Genomic DNA, 22,770 nt, shown 5'->3' with positions numbered 1-22,770 from the left:
TAAGAGATGGCGGTATATGTGCTTGCAACTTAAGAGGCATGTGTAGAAGACAGTGATCTGAACTAAGCTAAGCTTCATCTACCAATAATTCATGGAAGTTAAGACAAAGCAAAAAAGCTGAGAAGTTAAAAAAAATAAAAAGCGAACAAGAGCGACTGTAACAGGCTGAAAGCACTTGTGCACTAAAACCGGACATGATTATCTCTGACAGTGCTGAAGATCTGCTTGGGACATCCCGACTCTGGAACCTTGGATGATTCAGCTAATTAAAAAGTACTGATGCAGTTTGCCATTTACTGCGAATTATTGTACAGCAGATTTACATCAAAATATTTTTTTCTTTGATGATTCAGCATTATATTGTGTCACCATTCAGATCATTCAGACTCATTTAAGCCGCCCTCTTGATTGGTTTGTGTTGTCCCTGTGAAGCTGCGCATTAAAGGTCTGTGAGCCAGAATCTGAACCACTGACCCTCTGATTAGTAGACGACCTGCTCTACCTCCTGAGTCAGCACTGTCAAGTTATCAAGTGTGCATTTATGGTTTGTTTTTTTCTTCCTAAATCAGGTAAAATAATTCCTTCATGCCTTTTGCTGTTTTTTCAGCTTTGTAGTGTGCATTTGAACTCTTGGCACTTCTACAGAGATAAATCTTCTCCACAGTTTGTGTAACAGTAACAGATGAATATCTATACTTAATTTTTCTTGCCACTCTAACTCTGTACTGGGCCCACAAGGATGAAACTAATATTTCTTCAGCTCTGGTTAAGAGAGCAAACAAACAAATCACCCAAAATGTCAGCGCTCCAGGTTTGGGGCCAAATAGATAAACAGGAGTCTGTTTTTGTGTGTTTGTTTTAGGCTGTTTTTGGAGAAGACCCAGCTGGAGTACTCCGAAGACGAGAATAAAATCCTCGGCCAGGGTGGCAGCGGGACTGTCATCTACCGAGCCCGATACTGTGACCAGCCAGTGGCCATCAAACGCTTCCACTTCAAGAAGTGTCGACAGCAGAACATCAGCAGCGACACAGGTACGACACAGCATGTAAAAGAAGAATTTTGATGAACTGTTCACAATAAAAGCATGAATTATACAACACATAGAAATTATACTATCTCTAATATAAATATGCACATGTTACTAAACTGTGTGAAGAGTCAGGCAGAACCTGACTTTGGTTTTGACTGAAATATTCTCATGTTCCACAGGGGATGAATGTTACTGACTTTGGTGATGTAGGTTGTTGGCCTCCAGCAGGTCACTTATGCAGCAGTAGAGTGTACCTCAACATCTCCGTGTTATTTGATACAGATATCTATGGTACAAAGATGACACGTCCTGATGTCTTTGGTGATTGTGACTTTTCCCCAGGCTTCACCATGAAATTCACATTCTGGCTTTTTATCAAGATATTTCAATAATTATTAGACAAACTTTAGTGAACACACTCATGGGCCGTAGAGGATGAATTCTAACAAATCTGATTCTCTACCCTTTGGGCTAGTGATATAAAGAGATGCACCAAATACATTACAATGATCGGTTTGAGTTGACTTGGCCATATTTGTATGTGTCAACCGTTTTTGGTCCTTCCTAGCCTACTAGTATTGTAGTGCAGCAATGTTTTTATCAGAGCAGAGCTCTATAGTGCAAGCTTACTCTCAATTGGAGCTTGCAAATGTGGTTACACATTGAGTAACTCCTGAATTAAGACACTGGAGTACACAGATTCACTAAGTTGTGTTGCTTATTATCAACAGCAAAGAATAGTGTACCAAAACATCCAGGTGGCAGCTTCTCATTTCAGGCAGCGCTGACTATCGCCTTCACAGGTTAACATGACAGTTGGTGCCAGCAGCATGCCCGAAGAGCTGCGGATAATTAATACTTTATATCTATGCTATATACTATAATTAATACTTAATATCGTCAACGTCAAAGTTCATAACTTCATAACAGTGGTGGTAACATCTCTGTACCACCACCGTTTCTGTGTCTCTCTAGTTCCAGAGAATCTACCAGAGTAATATGCCCTCACTCTAGTGGATTGCAGCACGTCGCATTTTCCCAGTTAGTCTCTCTGTCACATCATTTAAGTTTACAAACGAAATATTTGTGGACCGGGAACTTCAGTGTTTGGATTGAGAAGCACATGAAAACTCGAGTGTCAGATGGAGGCTGTTGCTGGAGGAAGCTGCAGCTGTTTTTTTATTGTGTCATAAAGATGTTTCATCAACATTTAAGTGAGAATAAGTATAGAAATAATAATAAAGATAATAAACTTACATAACATTTTATTCCCATTAACGTCAACTAGACTTTGATTAGTGCTAATTGGCAAATGTTAGCATAGTATCACATTGAACTAATACGATGAACATGGTAAACATTATACCTGCAAAACATCAGCATGCTTTGCAACATTATTGCGACCATGTTATTATGATGATGAATCCTTAAAAAATAACCCTTTATGCAGGGGAAAATTTAATCTGTGACATGTGAAACTAATAACATTAGTGAGGACAGCCTATTATTCATGTGTTTGCACTTGGTTTATACTATAACTCCTCTGGATACCGTCTGTAAAACGTTTTCAGTTCAGACCTGACGAAGCGTCTTTGATGAAATATGAAACATGTAACTTTAGTGATTCCTCTCATCCCCCTTTCATTGTTTTAGACACCATGGTGAAACACCTGCAGTCTGCAGATGCCTGCCGGAGCTTCTCTGAATTTCGCCAGGAGGCCAGTATGTTACACTCTCTTCAGCATCCCTGCATCGTCTCCTTGGTGGGCATCAGCATCCACCCGCTTTGCTTTGCCCTGCAGTTAGCCCCTCTGGGCAGCCTCAACACTGTGCTGGAGGAGAAGCACAAAGGCAAAGGCATGTAGGGAGATGTTCATTGTGTGGTTTCCCTCTGGAAGTTTGCTTGTTTTGAACATAAATCAATGTATTTTTTTATTTGTAGGCTGCAAGTACATGCCCCTCGGTCACATGCTAACATTCAGGGTGGCGTATCAGATTGCAGTGGGACTGGCATACCTTCACCGGAAGAGCATCATCTTCTGTGACCTCAAATCTGACAACATCCTGGTGTGGTCTCTGAAGGTCTGTATGTGAATTACCTTAAGAAAGCCATACAGTTTTGTTATTGGCTTATAATATGAGTCAAATATACTTTATTTATTAGATTACCTATGAACATGTCAGACTTTGTCAGTGGTACAAAAATAAAGGCCTGTCCATGTTTTTTCACATTATCAAGACAGACATTTAAAATACTAAAGTGAATCATATGAACAAAGATGTTTTCCATTTTTATTGTTTTAAGAAGCAGATAGACTTACTGTTTCTATCATCTCGTTCAGCTCATTAACTCATTCATTTGTCTTCTTCTAGGTGCAGGATCCAGTCAACATTAAACTGTCTGACTATGGCATTTCTCGACAATCCTTCCACGAGGGGGCGCTGGGCGTCGAGGGCACACCGGGTTACCAGGCTCCTGAGATCCGACCAGGCATCGTGTATGATGAGAAGGTGCTGACCACCATCCCTTAAACCACATTAATCAGTGTTATTGAGATGCACTTTGTGCTCAGTATCAGTGGGAACTTTTGTAAACTGTTTGCTAGATATCATAAAACAAACCATGAACAGTTGTGGCCCCCAGCTAAATTTAAAGACAGAATACTTTATTTATAAAAAAATTCAGAGCAGGGACAGAAACCACACAACAAAATGGAAAAGATAAGATTAACCTTTATGGATCCCCTGTAGGGGAAATTTGGGATCGACACAGCAGCACAAAGTGTAGCAGCACAGGGGAAAGTGTGATAATAAAAAAATTAGAATAGAGTCAGAGTCTGAGGTAAATAACATAAAATAGAAACACTTTGCCAGAAAATATAACAGTAACAAACACTATATACAATAACAATACTTTATACAATACAATATTGATATGGACACTCAAAGTGGAAGATAAGAGACAACATGCAATAAAACCATACATAATAAGCAATTAAACTAAACAGCTAAATACAAGGATGAAATTCTAACTATTTATTGAATGTATGCTTAAACATTATATTGCCTCAAACAGATATGGAGTGCGCATAGTTTACAGGGTCCCCAGGCTCTTGGCTTTAGCACAATCAATGTGAAATCGAATAATGGATAATACATAAAAGTGCCAAGTCTCAGCTTTAATTTGAATCGAAAAACGGTGTGGTGTTATAGCCCTTTAAAAACACACTGCCCAAATTGCCAGATACACAGACATGAAGTCAAACAAAATCATCATATTTAATATTTTGTGGAAAATCCTTTGCAGTCAATTAGTCAATCAAGTTTTCACAGACGTCAGCAGACCCTGGTGATTCTCTCCCGGGCCTTCACTGGAGCCTCCTTCAGCTTTTGTTGTCGTGGGGTCTCTCTGTCTTGAGTCGGCTCTTCAGTAAGTGGAAGGCTGATCAGTCAGACACGATCAGGTGAATGGCTCAGCTGCCCTGAAAAGTCCTCATGTTTATGATTCTATTTGTGCTGAAGTTTTGATGCATTTGACTGAATATGACAAGGAAACATTTCCCGCCTACGTTCTGGAGAGACATTCTTGACTTGCTGTGCAGTCAAAGGAGGTTTTTCCTCACCTGCTCATCCACAAGACAGCTAAATTTGACATTTTTCTACTTTTCAGGTAAACAATACTGCTTATTTTGGCAAAATAACCTTTAATATATCAGATTTATTTTAACCACCTCTATCTGAATTGCAACTTTCAACTCTGAGTGAGCTCTTCGGTGCATGAGCTAATGTTGAAACAACACAGAGCTGCCCAAGAATCATTTAGCAGCTCTCATGGTCTGCATTCCTGAAGACGGGAGGGTTAACTCAAAACAAACCCTGGTGGGGTTTATTCCGAAGGGGATCACTCGTCATGGCCGACACAGCCTCCGTCATGCCACACGACTCTGGAGACACTTGATCCTAACATGGGGCACATGTAGAGTTAATAATAGAGAGTGATCAGGGAAGTTGTCAAAGTTGTTTGACCCACAAGCTGCAGTGGGAGCAGCAGGTGAGAGTCTTACAGTGCAGCAGGAATCTGTCTGGACTCTGCTCTGTTGATGTGCAGCCTCTTGTTGGAGCAGAAGGTGTTGGGATGGAAATGGCCTCCTCTTCCTAAGTGTGTGTTGTATTTATCACGCCAGAGGATTAACAGTTAGAGAGCTGATTGTTTTGACTGGCCACTTCCTCTCTGCAGCATGTTGCCTTACTGTCTGATTAGTAGCACATGTTTGCTTTAATGGCAAAGGAAGAAGAAAAGCCACAGACCCATGCTGGTTTTAATATGGCTGTAGAGTGTCTACCTTAACAGACACACAAAAACTGATCGCACCACATTTTCACTCTGTGACTTTGAAAGATGTAAAATGTATTTTCTAGTAAATCTTTTATGTATATGTGTGTGTATATATATATATATATAGCTGTCTGAACTTTTTCAAATTCTCTACAAACACATTCCAGTGGGTTCTGTCGTACTGTACCAATGCTTAGTATCCCACCCAGTGTTGTCAGGGCTAGCACCAAGACTACAAGGACCTTTTCCGTAGATATTATTTCTATTTATCTAAATGCCTACTACCAGTGCTCAAGGAAACATCTTCAAATATGTTATTTTGTATAGTTTTCTACTCTTTGGACCAAGTGTCCAAAATCCAAGGATATCTGGTTTGCATTGACTTTGCTTTGAATTTTCTGTCATTGGTTTAACACTATTAAATCATTGCAGCAGTAAATGTGAAATACTGGGATCAGGGGCATTGGTCTGACTTGGCTGACCTAGGCTGCCCTGAGCTGCTCCTCTCACTGGGGAACTTTTCTTTACCAGGGTTTAATGTTTCACTGCTCCCTGCCTTTCAAAGAGAAGAGGAAAACTACCTATAAGCCTTCACCTCAATTCATCAGCCCCTCTCCCACAGAGTCGGCTTCAGCCAATCAAACAACTTTCCCCTTCTCCTGGGCGTTAATTTCACTTTTTGATGAGGTTTTACTATTTTAATGAGATGCTGACAAGGCTGGAGAGAGAGAAGACATGATTGAGCAAGCTGGAAAGGAGTGCAGAGTATAAAAGAAAAATAAATGAAAAGCAGCTTCATGGCTGATAACTTGCCAGCCAGCTGTGAATGTCTTGGGAAGAAATGAAACACATAAGTACTTGTCAGTTAAAGATCTGGACAATGTTCAGGTTAGGAATCCACAACATGGATTGTCTCATAGTTTGAATTTAATGAAGAGTGTGGCCTATAAATGTGTGAAAAGGGTATTTAACAACTGATTTTATCATTGAGGTGAAAACTTTTGGGGTTAGTGCGTTATGTATGTCAAAAGAATTATTGATCGCTGTAAGTACATCGCCTGTGTGCTCTGGCCATGACGACATTCCTTAATACTGTACTGTTACAACAGCTAATTCCAGTAGGACTTTGACCAATCAAGTCCAAGATTTTGGCCCTGACCTGAAAAACAGACCCGAGGAAATTGACATTCATGAATCATTGTCTCAAAAAGATGCCCGGTCCTAAATGGACATACATAAGAACTGTTACAAAATTAAGTTGACCTGAACAATCCCTTGTAGTCTTGTTTAGTAAAAGGGTCCATTTAAATTGGCTCACTAACCGTCACACACTGACAGTTCATCGGGGCAATTGGAGGTTCAGTGTCCTGACCCACAGCTGCACTGTGTCCAGTAAAGATAACAAACAATAACTGGATGGAACAGTGTTCAGTATTTATATGGTTCGAGTGGCGCTGATATATCACCTATGCAGTAACTTTTTTTACTTTGTGAGTCACTCTATTGGAGAGTAGGGAAGTGGGTATGTTGGTGTCTGAAACGTTAGTGTTAAGCTGGGAAACTCTTTGGTCAAGGTGATTTGTTATTTGCTCTCTGCTTAAGGACTTTGAAAAGTCTGTCTGGGTTTAGTGCTGCATCCCATTTGGCATCCATACCTTTGGGCTGTTGGGCAGAACTGTGAAGGCCACGCTCATATTCCTTTAACCCTTCAGTGAACCATCATGCTCTGCACAATTGTGTTTATCCACTCCACCACTGGGCTCTTTCCTTTAATTTGTTCCCAGACTGTACAGAAGGTTATCATGCCACAGAAATTAGCAATTTTAAATATTAATATAAAATATGCAGCTGGCTCTGTACATGTCTCTTATCAAGATTTTATGCAGCTCATGAATTTCAGATGTGTTGTTCAACAGGGTTTCGTTGTCTTCCTAGCGAGAATTAAAACTGAAGAGTGAGAAGAATCGAGACTAATCAAACTGAGGTCACGTCCTTATATGACTAGGTGATTGTTTTCCATAGCCCCTGTGACGCCGTACCATACCACAGACCTCAAGTGTATCTGGAGCCGTTACCAAGTGATGTCACCTCAAAAGTAGTCGAGTGGTTTTTGGCATTGCACCACTGTTTACCTCTACAGTTATTCTGAGAATTCTCAGAGGGGCAGACTCCCCCAGTCACTATCTGTGACCACTCAGAGACAGGAATCCACTTGGGTATTTTGGTCCTCAGATAATGGCTTTCAAGGACGAGGTGACTGAGGAGGGAATGGAAAAAGACTCGGGTTCATGTATGCTTTATAAACAAAAAGGAAAAGTGCCATGATTATCACTAATAAGAGGGGGGGGGGGAATCTAAAGCACAAGATGGATGAGCTCTAGAAGATAATAGAGTAGGATAAGACTGAATTGTGTTGCTGTCATGTATTCTATCAATCAGTGTCTCCTCTGGCCTGTATTCCCCTGCTGATTGGTATATGTTTCCCAAGTTCCCGTGAGTACTGTTCACTATAATTTTTACTTTATAGTTTTTACTGCATCTTAGTTTACTGTGATTGGACTATGGAGAGTTCCCAGGTGTTTACAGAACCTTCTTTTGCCGTATTCCCCATTTTCAGGTTTACTTTTGCTCAGGCCTAATACTCCCACAGGGATCATACATTCAACACATGAGTTACGTAACCTTCCTCCAGCCACATATTCATTTGAATTTAATGTGTGACAAAAGGGACCTCCTCGGATGCTGCTCTGAAACCTGACCTTGATATTCCTTGTTTTCTTTTCCCTCATCATCGCGGCCGCCGCCTGAAGGTGGACATGTTCTCATATGGTATGGTGCTGTATGAGCTGCTGTCTGGACGAAGGCCTGCGCTGGGACAGCATCAGCTTCAAATAGCCAAGAAGCTCTCCAAGGGCACAAGGCCAGTGCTGGGCAGTCATGAGGAGGTTCAGTTCCACTGCCTCCACAGCCTGCTGACTGAATGCTGGGACACCAAGCCTGAGAAGGTGAGTGCACCTGCTTGTTGACACACAGTGATCCCTTTGACCTTTTTGTTGGCTTTAGATTGCGGAGGGACTGCACGGTGGTGTAGTGGTTAGCCCACTCTCACAGCAAGAAGGTTCGGGGTTCGAGTCCAAACCAACCAGGGCCTTTCTGTGTGGAGTTTGCATGCTTGGTTGTATGTTGTAGTGAACAAAACTCGTCCTGGGCCTTGTCATACAAAGACTGTGGAAATCTTCCATGCAGGACACCCTCTATATTTTGCTAATTTCTGGCTGGTAAAAAAGAAAATGCTTGCAATAGCAGGGAGGTAGCATGTCTGTCTGCTGCCCTACATAGGACAACAGTATCAGTACTGTCATTACAAGTGAGGGAGTATGGAAATATAACCTGGACATAAAGTAACAGCCTGAAGCTGACTTATGATGTGTTTAAGTTGTATTAAAGTGGCAAGCTTTTTGTTTTAATTCTCATTATGAACTAAATTTTCTATTACACAATGTAATGGCTGTAGAATAAAAGCAAAATTGGCATAGATTACTAATGATACCACTAGCAGCCTGAAACAAACATCCATGATTTATTGAAAATCTAAACAACCTTCTGGTGGTGGCCTTTCTAAAATGAGCAGTGGTAAAAATTTGGTGCAAACATAAATAACATGTTTGGGGGGGGGGGGGGAAAGTAATCATAATCATAATCATAATAAATGTCCCCCAAAGGTTAGAGATGGTTTTATTTACATTTCACATGGTTTTATTCAGCAGGAGGCAGTGAGTGGAGCTTAAGTCCACTGATGTTCTGGACTAACAGCTGCTAAATGTTACTGTGTGTGTGTGTGTGTGTGTGTGTGTGTGTGTGTGTGTGTGTGTGTGTGTGTGTGTGTGTGTGTGTGTGTGTGTGTGTGTGTGTGTGTGTGTGTGTGTGTGTGTGTGTGTGTGTGTGTGTGTGTGTGTGTGTGTGTGTGTGTGTGTGTGCTCTCAGAGGCCCGTGGCCATGCATTGTGTGAGGCAGATGCAGGAGCCAAGCTTCCCCTGCCTCAGGTATGTGTTGTCCTGCGAGAGCCACTCGCAGCTCTTCCTGTCCCACCTGCAGGGATACAGTGCTGTGTTCTGGAGCGGAGACAAGGATGACAGGTTTGTTTCAACTCAATAACTCTGCTAATAACTGCTTTTCGTTTGACTTTAATGCATGACTTTTAAAAAAATATATTTACCCTTCCCATGATTATTATTAGGGATACCAATTTTTTCGTGTCCCATCCGACACCGATCCTGCAACTTTGAGTATCTGCGGATACTGATCCCATACTAATCTTATACAATCTTTTCCCCACTCGTCAAATAAAATATGAATAATGCATTGTTCAGGATGCACTTTGATTAACCTAGCCATGTAATACCTCATACTCAACTCTAAGACAATCAACTCTAAGACAAATAATCAACTCTCCTAAAAGAAGACATACATAGCCAGCAACATGACTGAGTTATGGAATACTGCTGTTTTATTTCTCACAGAACTTTTGGCTGATTTTCTTTTGGTCAGCACCATTCAAACAAGCAAAAAACAAATTTAGCTCTAAACTGTTAATTAAATAATAATAAATTAGCATAAAAATATGATGCTGGAATGTCTTTCAAGGTTTAGTATATACGTAAATAGACATTTAATTGGTATGTTTACTGTAATGTATCGGATCGGATTTTACTTCTTACTTCCGATATCCGATCCACTCATTTTGGCCAATATTGCCCCGGAATATATCCCTAATTATTGTGTAACATTTGATCTGAAAAGATGCAGACAGATGTTAGAAAATATATGGAGGTCCCAGTTTCAGTATTGATGAGGGTTGTTTAGAGTCAAGTCATAATTGCTTTTTCTAAGAGAAGTCCTCTTGCGTCACAGTGTGGATAATATCTTTGTCATATCTGCTCAGATCCATTCCATTAATAGTTTCCTGTTATGGTGTTTTTGAGAGAGCAATGTTAGTGTTGGACAACTTCTCGTCTTCTTCAGAATGAACTCAGTTTGCAGCCAATCAGAGCACTTTGAAGGTGTGAATTCTGAGAACAGCCCCTTTCTCAAACAAACTGATATTATACTAAAATTAGATGTTGCAGGTCTCTCTTCTGACCTTGTGATTGATTGAATGGCTAGACTACGTGGACACAATAATGGTCAAAACTGGTATCAAAGTTTCATGTACATGGCACACAGTCCTTCAGCCCAGGCAGCACAGTGAACTGTCTCCTCAGAGCATTACCCCTCAGCCCAGGCCCTCGCTCCAGCTCATTTACTGGGATGAGGATAACTGCACTTTACTATGACTTCCTCGGGCAAGAACTCTCACCTAGGACTCCAGGGACTACAACAGGCTCTGATTTCCATTTTGAAATTCAGGATCATAGCGAGTCTTTAAGCTCAATTCACCCTCACAAAAGTAGTAGAGTAGCAGATCGTTGATTTACAATAACCAAGCACTTTATTAGGAACACTACACCATATTACATTCCTCTGAGATTCTGCTACATGTTGACATGACTGCATTACATAATTTCTGCAGAGGATGATTAAAGCAAACAGGATGCAAATGACTTGACCTGTTTCCATCTGCAGATCTGACTTGTTGGACATTATTTGTTTTGGGCTCCATTCTGAGTCAAAACTCTAGAGAGTGTTGTGTTACCGAAAAAACTTAAAGCAGCCAATCATTATGTCAGTCAAGTCATCATCATCAGTCATTTTTCATCTCTGTGTATTGCTGTGTGTTGAATAGGAACTACAGTGTGGTGAATGTGGAGAAGGGCCAGGTGGAGGTGAAGAGGATGTCCTGTCCAGGCAGCAGGATCAGCTGTCAGATGAAGATGTGTAACACTTTGTGGGTGGCCACTGAGGTACACACCACCCAGCCTTCACCACCACCTCCAATCACATTCTACTTGATTTCTATTAATATAAAACAGCACTGGTTCTTCTCCTCATAGTTAGGCAGGACCACATTTAACACACCTCTTGGAAATACAAAGAATTTCCTTTAAAAGGGCAGTAGGCAATTCTCTTCACAGAATATTTCCTCACTGTCCGTTAGCTGTCGGTTCTGTGTGCGTCGGAAAAAATCAGGGTTTTCGGCTCAGCCCTGGCTCTGTAAATCAAAAACAAAAAAAGTGGTGAGGATTGCACAACACAACACTGCGAATGCATTTTGTAAACATCACTTGTCGACACCTTAAGAGACATGCTGTGGCTGCAACTTTGAGGTTTTAGCCTAGTGGTTTGCGCGTCGAACTCCCATAACGAGGACCAGGGTTCGCGGTCCAGCCGGAGCAGGAAAATCACAACGACAACAAAGAGAGAAACAAGCTCTCTCCACAATTGCTTTTACCGTCCCCTTTAATTCCCAGGAAGTTTACAGTAGTCATAGTAACATTGTGGCAAATAGTTTTGCTAACTGTATATAAGTTTCATTTTCATATATTTTGTTTTCATCTCGTGGACCCAGACCCTGGGGGTTTACAAGACACCAAAATGTACATTTGCAGTGTCACATTCCAAAATAAAATGTTGTTTTACATCCCTGTCTTAAACACAATATTCTCCCTTTTTCCCCAGACTTTGCAAATATAATCAACAAAAAAGGGGGGTTTATCATAATCAGAATTAAGTCTGTAGATATGAACTGTCGGGAAGAGAGCGGAGAGATCAGATCAATTTAAAATCACATGAACATAGTTGAATGCTCCAATTCACTGGAGCAGTGTTTGCACTTGAACAGAGCCTGATGGATAAGTGGTCTGATATTTTCAGGACTTCTTCATGAGATTTTTTTTTGTTCTCACATAAATCCTATTAACGAGAGTGGAGCTGGGAAAAATAGCCAGTCAAGCTCAGACTGGTTCTGTAGTACAACAAAATGTTTTAATTAATGCTTAATGCTTTTGCATGTGTTTGTGCCACAGGAGCAGGAAGTGTTCATCTACAGTCTGAAGGACATGTGTCCACTCAGTCAACCCCAGAGACAGTTCTCCTGTCCCGCCATCATCACCTGCCTGTTCCCTGTTCCAGCAGTAGAACAGGTCGGCTCATGTTTACACACACAATCCTCATTTTGTTTCCCTGGAATGAATCATTTTTGTGCAACAAACAAAACAACTAAACATGATTATGCCATAGCAAACAGTATGTCATCTAATAGTTGCAGCATCTCATCTGTCAGTGGTGAGGTTACTTCACAGCAGTTATAGTAGGTCATACATGTGACGTTTCCGTGACACCTCCAGCACAGCACAGGTCAGAACTGAAAATTGTCAATCTACAAAAATCCCCTCGAGGGCAGGAAGCCTTGTAAACTTGTGCATCCATATCAGAGCAGCCCACATTTACCACCTCCACCCGCCCACAAAGGTAAACGCTTGCCTGTCACTCATAATTACCCTAAAACAACTCATTGCCAGTAGCATGATTGCGAGTGTGAGGCACCAAAGAATACTTTTGTGGGAAAAGTAGTTTTATGGTGCTTGCTGCCGCTCCCCTGCTGACCTCTGACCTGCTACCAGTTGTAACTGCTGTGCCATGGTTACCTTTTGAAGTGTAGGGGATTGAATCCAGGTGTTATCAGGGGGGCGGGTTGTACAAGAGGGGGTCAATGTTCCAAACTGAGTGACTGGTATCAATGAGTGCAATGAAATATGATGGTCTTTTTACTGTGTGTAATTCTGTGATAATTTGTTTGACATAATGAAATGAATTGTCCATTTTAATGAGTCAAACGGTAATAAAAAATAATAAATGACCCGATAAGTAGGGCTGCAACTCGCAATTACTTTCATTATCGATTAATCTGTTGACTATTTTCTTGATTAATCGATTAGTTGTGTGGTCCATGAAATCGTGACAAATGTCAATCGTGTTTTACAAACCCAGAGATGATGTTTTGTTTTTGTCAACACACCAAATTTATTGTGTTTACTTTCATAGAGGAGCAAAGAAACCAGAAAATTATTCAGTCAAATATATATTTAAGAAGCTGAAATTAATTAATTAATTATTTTTGACATTTTTTTCACAAAAAATCTACTGATTATCGATTATTGAAGAAGTTGGCGTTTCATTTAGTAGTCGATTACTAATAAATTATTCAATCAACTGTTGCAGCTCTACAGATAATATCTTCAGAATGATACTGTATGTAAATTTTTCACATTACAATGTAATACGATCCTACAAGAAATAGTTTAAAGAGGAATGAAATCAAGAAAATGCATTTAAAAGCTATGAAAAAAATATACAATGCTTTGGCCATAATATGATTTGTGCTGTTTACTCTATATGGGCACTGGTAGTGCTGCCCTGCAATTCTGACAGGTTCACATTTTCATATATACCACTGAGTGAGTTATTGATGGATTTAATGATTTCACATGTCCACGCTGGCTCTGAAAAGATCCATTATGACATCAGAGGAGATGAAGGACAAAATTATAGTTCTGTGCAAGAATCTGTTCCCAAGTTTTTTTGAAGCCAATATGAAGGAAGGACAAATATTCCGCCTGGATTTTCTTTAACGCAAGGCTTCAGTTAGACAAATCCAGTAGGAATATTTGTCCTGGTTGTCACATGAAGGTTGAAGGCAGGAGTTTTTGCAACTGAACAAAATACCATCTGTCCACTGTGTCTCAGGGAAGGAATCTCCATCTAGGGAGACTTCTGCGACACGTTTTTTTCTAAAACGACCAAAAAAATGTAGCATAAATACATTAAATAAATAAATACACCTTTTTATTTCCTGGCTCAGCCAATCAGGTGCTACTTCTCTGGCTGAGGATGTTTACAACACACATTGTGCACCACAGCACTATCACACATCTGAAGAGGGAACAGGCCTCTGAAGCAACATTTAGACAATGAGATGAAACAAATCCAGAGTGAGTGTCTTAGAGAGTGGGCTACTGATTAAAATGTAAATGTTAACAGACCTGTTCCTCTCCTGTTAAGAGCCTGGCCAGAGTGTTTGCGGGGATGTCTGACGGCCTGGTGGCAGTGTACAGCCTTGTGGAGGACCTTCCTCTGGAGGGGGAAACCTACCTGTGTTCACACACCCTCAACAAAACTGTTTTCGGTCTGAAAGACTCCGATCCCAGGCAGAGACCCTACCCTGTCAGGAGCATGGCTCTGGTCAGCAGCGGCTCCCAGGTGAGCAGATATTCAGTGAGAAATGCTTTGAGCGTCAAATCGTGTTTGGTGAGTCACAAAGAAAGTTGCTTAATAAACTGTGTTGTGTCCGTCTCTGTCAGTTATGGTTCTCCAACGGACCGGGTGTGCTGGTCATCGACTGCCTGAGTCTTCAGGCAGTTCAAAGGCTGGAGCCCTACGAGCCGCCATCTTCCATCGTATCCATGGCAACCAGCTTCAGTCTGTGGGGAGAAGAGGCCGTCTGGACCCTGGACGACCACATCAACACCCTGCTGCTCTACCATGCTGCCTCCTATGACCTCTGTGCCAAGTACTGGTGAGTGGAGCTTGAGCTTCATTTTTTTCACCTAGAAAGAAGGCTGTCTGATTTTGGTGTATCAAAATTACCTGACATCTTATTTTTTTTTTATTAATGAGCTCACACACTGTATATTGTCTGCAAATACTGAGTACATTTGAGGGCTGCCTGGAGATATTGATCACAAATGTTGCGTAACATACAATCTTTGTCTGACTTAAAGCTGAGCAGGAGGAAAAAAAGCTGCTTATGACCAAGTTGATGACAAATTTTGGTTTGATTTAAGTGGCTGTTATTTGTCCTTGTGGTGGTCTCAGCTGCAGTGACAGCTATCCTCTCCGAGACGTCTTCACCGTGCAGCGTCCCGCAGTGGTTACCACGGTGAAGGCCACTGACCTCAAGACCATGGACCAAGAGGAGAATGTGCAATGGACCAATGGAGAAGTGACATTGATCTACAGTGAGGAGGCGGGCACTCAGATCATCCAGCACCAGGACTCTCTGACAGACTACTGCTCCATATCGTCCAACTGCTCCCTGGAACCGCAGGGGTCAGACTGGTCCAGCGCCGCCGACCTCAGCTTGTCCACCACACACAGCAGCATGCCTCTGCCGGCTGACCAGGATGGGACAGGCTGTGCCAAGGAGCAGCAGGCATCTGCTAATCCTGATCTGGACTCTGCAGAGACTGTGAACCCCACAGTGCCTCAGCTGCAAGCCTTCAGTGTGCTGCCGGTGAATGGGACTCTGTGGATCCCCAGGTACATATTGGTGGACACCTAATAAACACCACACAAAGACACACCAGCACACATGTAGAGCTATAGCAGCAAGTGAATATGATGCAGTGTAAGAGCGGCGCAGAGCAAATACAGGTAGTAAAACACCATCTACAGCACCAGAAATTATAAAGCTTGGTAAACAAGTTACTATATACTGACTGTACCTCGTATACACTATTAGTTACTGTATAACACTTATTCTGGGCATATGAAATGATGCACAAATACTGAGAAAATACATATATGAACATACATAATCATACAAACTATCTTTTGTGTATGTACTGTAATAATTTGTGCTTTGAAATGATTTACAGCTGATTAACAGGAGGACATATTTTCCTCAGTGGTTATACCATTAAAACTTGAATGTTTAGGCTATTATAGACTTTCCTGATGTGTCAGTGTTTTGACAGGAATAATTTGTAACACCACTTATCATAAGCAATAAACGTGAATCATAAATATGACATCTGCACAATAACAAGCTGAAACTGAACCGTCAGAGATAAGTTTTAGGGAGACGAGCTGGCATTTACTTTGTAAATGTAGAAACTGATACAACATGATTTACCTTAAGATGTTGTTATTTGAAGTATGCTGCATTATTTTGTGAAATACATATTTTATGGGAACTAATTCTTTAGTCTTGGGAAAGGTGATGTGTTTTAAATGATGGTTATTGTTGACAACCATTGGTAAATTAAGGGCAATGTTGATTCTCATTATATTTTGAGAGGGGAGCCTGTATATTATAACACCTATACTTCAACAACCTCATTGATTAACAACAGTTCAGTGTCAGGTCAGTTTTGACCTTATGTCTCAGTTTAGACTATTATTATTCAGGTAGGTTTAAATTCAGAAAACAGCTAGTTCAGCCTCTTTTTGCACCATAACACACTGTTACGCTGTTAAAAGTGTGTATTTGATATTTCTGCTCATCACATGCTGTGTGTTTTGACATCTCTCAGGCGTGGAGGTGATGTGATGGTGGTCGAGATGCAGTCACGCAGCGATCAGCTGACCGGGCGTGTCATCGCGGTCCTCAGTCCACCGGCATGTTCCTCTTTAGGGTGAGCTCATTTCCTGTTCAGAGCAGTGCTGTTGGCCTGGGATTCATTCTTTTTTTGTTGTTTGTTTGATTTTAAAGCATGCTCTTGAATTAATGAAGACCAAATATTTGTCCCCCAATTCAAATATATTACTGAATTTTGAAAGTTTTTTAAATTTAGTTTTTAGCTTTATCCCGCAAGATGATTTTTTAATTAGTAATTCAATTAGGCCTCCAGTGGGTGCTGCAACAACACCCTTTGCTTGACCTTGCCCCCTGTGCAGCAGCGGTGATGCTGAATTTGCATGTGTTCACAGTCAGGCAGCTCTAAATGTGAAGCCAGTCTGCTGGCAAAGAGAAACAGTGAGATCATCGTCATGAATCAGTGAACACGTTGGCTGTGCAGCCAAACAAATTACTTTTCACAAGGCCGAGTGGTTTGTGCACGAGCTGAATTGCTCCAATGATGCAGCTGAAAGAATAACCGGTGAAAGCTGCTGAAATTTGTCCAAGTGCATGGTAGCTGAAGTGACATTTAAGCAATGGAAGCAGTAGACGTGTAAATTGTTGTGAACATACGTTCACGTGAATGTTTACTGTAATGAAAGAAAAAAGATGGATATACAAAGAAGGGCTGCCGCAGTTATTGCAGCGGTTATGACATCACATCACGCCCACCACAGAGTCAAACTGACGATCGTTTCACTGCATACCCAGCGTGTATACAGTATTCTATGACCTGTATATTAAATACGTCCTGCCACAGTTTCATAATGAAACAAATTTTTAACAACATAAAAGAGGCCGTTCCATCATTGTCGAGCTGTGTGCAGTGCTCTTTGCCCTGCTGTCATCCACTCGCTCTCTCTCACTCAAACACATTGACTGTCTGTCAGCAGGCAGGCTGACACACACACACACACACACACACACACACACACACACACAAACAGGAAGAACCAGCCCCCCAGGCGCTACGTCTATGAGGAGTCTCTAAGGCTTTTGCCAGAATAATGAATAACAAAAAGTGCTCGGAAATAAAGATGGATGTTGACCAATATCCCTGCTGCATAGTCACTCTCTTAATGGCATCACGGGAATTAGCAGACAGTTACATTGGAACATGATCGTTTTTTTTAACCAAACCAACTTTTTAAACTATTTTGTAGCACCTGGGGTTTATGTATTTATATAAAATGGTTTTACCAATTCATGCAGTAAGGAAAAAATCAATGCTGCGACAGCCCTAGTACCAAGGTCAACGTTTGTTTCTTCTGCTTTCATGAGATGGATATGTTTCCCCCTTTTTTTCCTTTGTTCATTTTTCCTTTATTTTTTTTTTATTTTAGAATGTTGTTCTGCTGTGTTTAGATTTAGACAAACACTAAAGGCTTTCTTCCACCTGTATGGGGCCCACTTTCAGCTCCGCTTGAAACCCTTCACCCTGGGGGAGGACAGGCCAAAGAGCTATATATTAAATTACTGATGCAGCCTCAATAAAGCTGAGAAAGATCCTTCATCATGTACTTATGGTCCTTGGCTGAGCCTGTAATTATTCCTGTAAAGCAGCCAGCAGCTGGTCTGCTGCAGAAAGGATTTCTGTGTGAGCTTTAACAAAGGGGCCTGCCCTTTTAGCAACAGGCAATAAAAGGGCCACCTAAAATTCGGGTCCTTAATAAGTAGTTATTACATGGTGCACCTGTAACATGGTTGCCACGTTGGGAGGTCATAGTGGAGGGTCAAGGGAGGGGTCATCGGGCCTGTGGGCTTCTTTCATAGGTCATAGCTGCTGGTGTTGGTCTGTACCTGTAATGACATAATGGACATTGTGCTGTCTGCCCACTCTGACTGAGCTGTCTGGCTCCATTACATCTTCATTGTCGATACCCGCAGTTATTGTTTTATGTGTCTGTTAGTTCGAGTGTGGCCTCGACGTGACGTCGCTGAGCCTCGCCGCCCAGTTTAGGCGTCAGGTTAGGCGTCAGGAGGATAATGCCACGCCTCAGAAAGATGAAACAACAATGGAAGAACATAATTCAGGGTTGTTCTGCATGATACATGGGTGGTAGAGCTCAGGATACAGGGTCACCAGAAGCCCTCCTTCCTCCCACAATGCTTTGTGTCACAGCCTTCATAAATTAGAGTTCAAGAGTAAGTTGCTTTGTCCCATCCTGCAGTGTATAACTTTGTTCTTTGAACTTTTTTTTGCTTCTTTTTTTAGGAGAAATTACTTTGGAGAACGGAGAAATTAAGGATTTTAGTTCTTTACCAGCTCTTAGACAAACAGTAACTTCAGTGTTGAAAATGTTCTCCCTATCCTCCGTGGCTTTCCAAGAAGCAGCTTCCTAGAACTGCCCAGGAGCTTCCAGGAAAAGCTAATTACAGCGCTCGGAGATGTCCCTCCAACTTTAGCTCTTTCCTTGCAGATCGATCTCTTTGCTTGTGCCGCTCACTCCCTCCCTCTCCTCTCACTTTTCTCCCAGGATCCTGGAGGAGGCAGCACTAGTGGCAAAGGACACAGTTGTATGTGGCTTTCATAAGGAAAACATGGAGTGGTGCCTGTGTGTCTGGAGGGGCTGGGGCTGCCGCGAGCTGGAAGTCTTCTACCAGTCCTACGAGGAGCTGGGCCGCTTGGAGACCAGCATGAGGAAAAGAAGGTAGCTGTTGTGCTGCGACGGCGAGGCGCAGAATCGCAGCTCTGTATGGAGGGCGAGCCGAGGGAAATACATGCCGACAGACCGCCAGTGTTCAGAGCAGGGGGGTGGCCGAATGCTGACATCAGGGCAACGCAGGAGGAGGAGGTCTGCTGTAGGGGCTGAGCCTCAAACTGTGCACAGTGGTTAAATCCCCCCACTACATACCTCGCCACCAATAATATGTTAAGACCTGAAAAATCTGTCATGTCGGAGCAGACATGAAAGGCCATGGAGCTGAGTCACACAGCAATGGTGAGATCCTCTAGTGAGTGACTTTACTCCAGCACAGAGGTTTTAATGTTGGTCTTCACATTCAGTGCTGGCAGCCAGTGTGGTATGAATGGGATCTCAGTTCAAGATGTGCTGGATTGTTTGGGTCTGATTCTGTCTGCAACTCTATTGTTTATTCTCCGTGTCTATTTCAGTCTCCTTTTAAATGTTCCAGCCTTCGACACTGTGCCCTCTGGAGGGGACGCCGGATGCCGGGGACATTCTTAAGGGACAAGTACTGATTCTTTTTAAATGAACTGGGTTTTAGCTGCTGGTGAACAGACAGTAGGTTGTAAAATCGGTGGATGGTACTGACACACATTAAGAACACAGTGTTCCACCGTGTTAAACTGTGCCATATGAATGTGCATGTCAGCCGCAGCTTCCCTCTGTTACCAGAGTGGCCCGTGAGCAGCAAACTCACATCTGTGTTCTGTGCAACGTGATGCAACTGACCAGTTGTTCCCAGCTTTGGGCAGGTTCTGATGAAACACTTTCTTTTAAACAAAGCTTCGTTCCCGGGGTCTCTGTTGAATTTTAGTTTTCATTATGACTGCTCCGATTTTCCTTCGCAGGGAGGGTTCGCATTACCTTCATGTGCAAAACAAGACAGAGTCTGGTGCATGTGTACATTTTACATAATGTAGAAGACAACATTAGCCCTGTATAAAAAAAACCCATTTCTTGTTGAGTGAAGCAGCATGCTGTGGTGAGTGTTTGGCCAGGCTGTAAACAGATGCAGTTGTATTTCTGACAGATCAGCTGGATGAGGGGCGACGGCCGCCCTTGATGGTCCATTCATGTGAGATTTCATACAGAACTTTGGGGCATGTTTTATTAAAGATGCACATTACGTCACCGCCAAGAAGCACAAGTGTCAACCAATCAGCAGGACTTGAATTTACTTCAGCCCCCTGAAGCTTTGACAGTGTCAGTGGATCAAGTTGTTGTTGTTGAAATCCAAGAAAATGACTCCAACTTTTACCATCAGATTGCACCACCATGGAACATATTCAGCTTTGGTGGATAAAATGTTTCTCATCAAATCATGTCAGTCATTCCCACTGAAGCTGCTCTCACCTGTCTGCAAGGAAGGGAAACATAAAGACAGAGATTATTTAAACTTAACAAATGAAATACTGACACGTGGGACCAATGTGCATTTTATCAGATGGGGTCTGTTTGGTGAACAATTACAAGTCATTTCCAAAACCCAATTAAAGACATGGCAGATCCATGCCAGATTTAAAGAATAGTGTTCCACTGACAACGGGCTTTGGGTGAAGCATTTGTTTATTTGTGTGGTTCCAAAGTAAAATGCTGAGAACATGGTTTTTACACTTTTTTATTTTTATTTTCAATTAAAAATTGTTTTATTGACTTGGATAAGTATATCTACAGTTCAACAGTGGACAGTGAGAAGGTGTATATAGTCCATACCAGCCTCAGAGTAAGGCAGAGGTTATTTATTTATCAGAATGTATAATGGAGGTACAGTATATTGCTATAAGAATCGCTGTATAATATGGTACTGAATAAAGTTCTTATAATAATTCTGTTTCATTTCTGAAAAGGGTCTGTTTTTAATACCGTAGACAGTTGGAAACTTTACAAGTCTGTCCCTCAGTGTACAGAGAGAGACACAGAGAGAAAGAGAGCAGAAGTGATGATGACAGATTCCCATCTGCCTGAGGAGGCTGATAACACGGCTCCTGCTTGGTATGAGCGACACAGGATTCTGCCTCCTGCAGGCATTTGGCAAAGCTCTCTGCTTGATGATTGGAAAAGTCCCCCCTGTTCGCCGCGTTGCCGCTGATGCTATTCATTTCAGCAATTCGTCCATACTTGAAAGGGGAGAAAACAATGAAGCAAATCCAATATATCCAGCTCTTGCAGTGCGAGCTATGCCATCTTAACTCTCTGTTTGCACAACAGCACAAACCCTGAGCAGCTAACAGGCCTGCAATCAGTCCTCCATCATAATGTTCAGTCAGGACTGTCAGAAAGGTGTACTTCAGTAGACTGTTTTACAGTAAGTGTTGTACACTGCAGTTTAAAAAAATGTTGTACTGTATAAATACTTGTTGGGTATATAATTAGAACCTCCTTGCACTCCACTCAAGTCTAGACTACTAGGCTTCTGTCCAGCAGACATTATTCCAGCTGTAAAACCAGTCGTCTACATAACACGCTGTGCATTTTAATAACCACTGCATGTCTCAAATAGACTGCATTTCGCCGACATCACTATCAGATGTGTTTGACTGTTAAGTTTAATTTGCTTTAGCATGACTAGCGTACTTAAAAAACTATATTAAACATGTTTTGGGTTTTGTTTGCTTCAAAGTAAAAGGTTACGTAGTTATTTCACCTTAAACTGGCAGCTTCAAAAATGATTTTGATAATAAACTGAGTTGTAGTGTGCACAATGGAGCCTCTTTCATTCCCACTCTGCTCCTTGAACACCTGCTCTCCTGGTATGTGACCTGTGAGAGTGGGTATGATCTCCCACCACCAGACTGCCAAAATCAGGCCCAGCAAGGTCAACGGTAATGCTTAACTGTAGATCAGTTTAAAAAGACTTAGACAACGTTAAAAACGTTTAACCTCTAAAAATATCGGATTGCGTGTGAGCGTGTGCGCGTGAGAGAGCTTGTGCGCGTGCGTGTGTGTTTGACATCGACAGCACTTCCAGTTCAGGAAGCCCCGAGTGAGTGCGACAACACAGGCGTAGCTCCAGTGAGTCCAACCCTGAATGATGAAGTGAACAGATCTTTCCCATATTGTGATTCCAGTTATTAGGGACACCTACTGTACAGCTGACCTCATGATTAACGTGCTCTGCAGCTCCAGGCTGACATGTTCTATGGTGTTCAATGTTGCAAGTGTGCAGAGTCGCTGGGAAACTGATACAGACGTTTGAAGAACATTTTAATTATTATTTCAGGAAATCTAGTGTGTAATCCATTGTGAATGATTTTAGTTTTGTCTCGTCACAATCGCGTCTTCGTCGTGTGGTAGAAAAGGTCTTTGACTGGTTTGCTTCATCAAACTTTTTGTTAATGAAACAAAGACTCACCGGCGGTCTCTGCCAGGTAAATGTGAACA

At 41.8% G+C, this 22,770-nt stretch overlaps 1 protein-coding gene across 7 annotated transcripts in view; it reads left to right on the top strand.

Moving 5' to 3' along the window:
• The window catches only part of lrrk1 (leucine-rich repeat kinase 1), a 66,018-nt gene extending 44,798 nt beyond the window's left edge, over window positions 1-21,220 (top strand). For all 7 annotated transcript variants that reach the window (XM_047331472.1, XM_047331470.1, XM_047331471.1 and 4 more), the window contains 13 exons: window positions 863-1,032; window positions 2,685-2,888; window positions 2,974-3,113; window positions 3,405-3,542; window positions 8,178-8,372; window positions 9,352-9,503; window positions 11,150-11,267; window positions 12,330-12,446; window positions 14,365-14,562; window positions 14,664-14,878; window positions 15,178-15,621; window positions 16,617-16,718; window positions 19,180-21,220. In XM_047331472.1, coding sequence (XP_047187428.1) covers window positions 863-1,032; window positions 2,685-2,888; window positions 2,974-3,113; window positions 3,405-3,542; window positions 8,178-8,372; window positions 9,352-9,503; window positions 11,150-11,267; window positions 12,330-12,446; window positions 14,365-14,562; window positions 14,664-14,878; window positions 15,178-15,621; window positions 16,617-16,718; window positions 19,180-19,357 — 2,371 coding nt within the window. In that variant the 3' untranslated portion in view covers window positions 19,358-21,220. The remainder of the gene's footprint in view (window positions 1-862; window positions 1,033-2,684; window positions 2,889-2,973; window positions 3,114-3,404; window positions 3,543-8,177; window positions 8,373-9,351; window positions 9,504-11,149; window positions 11,268-12,329; window positions 12,447-14,364; window positions 14,563-14,663; window positions 14,879-15,177; window positions 15,622-16,616; window positions 16,719-19,179) is intronic.
• Window positions 21,221-22,770: the final 1,550 nt, after the last annotated feature.

The sequence above is a fragment of the Scophthalmus maximus genome, chromosome 4 (genome assembly GCF_022379125.1).
Source record: "Scophthalmus maximus strain ysfricsl-2021 chromosome 4, ASM2237912v1, whole genome shotgun sequence".
Taxonomy (NCBI): Eukaryota; Metazoa; Chordata; class Actinopteri; order Pleuronectiformes; family Scophthalmidae; genus Scophthalmus; species Scophthalmus maximus.
The sequence above is the reverse complement of the archived record's forward strand: the minus strand, read 5'-3'. Positions and strand labels throughout refer to the sequence as shown.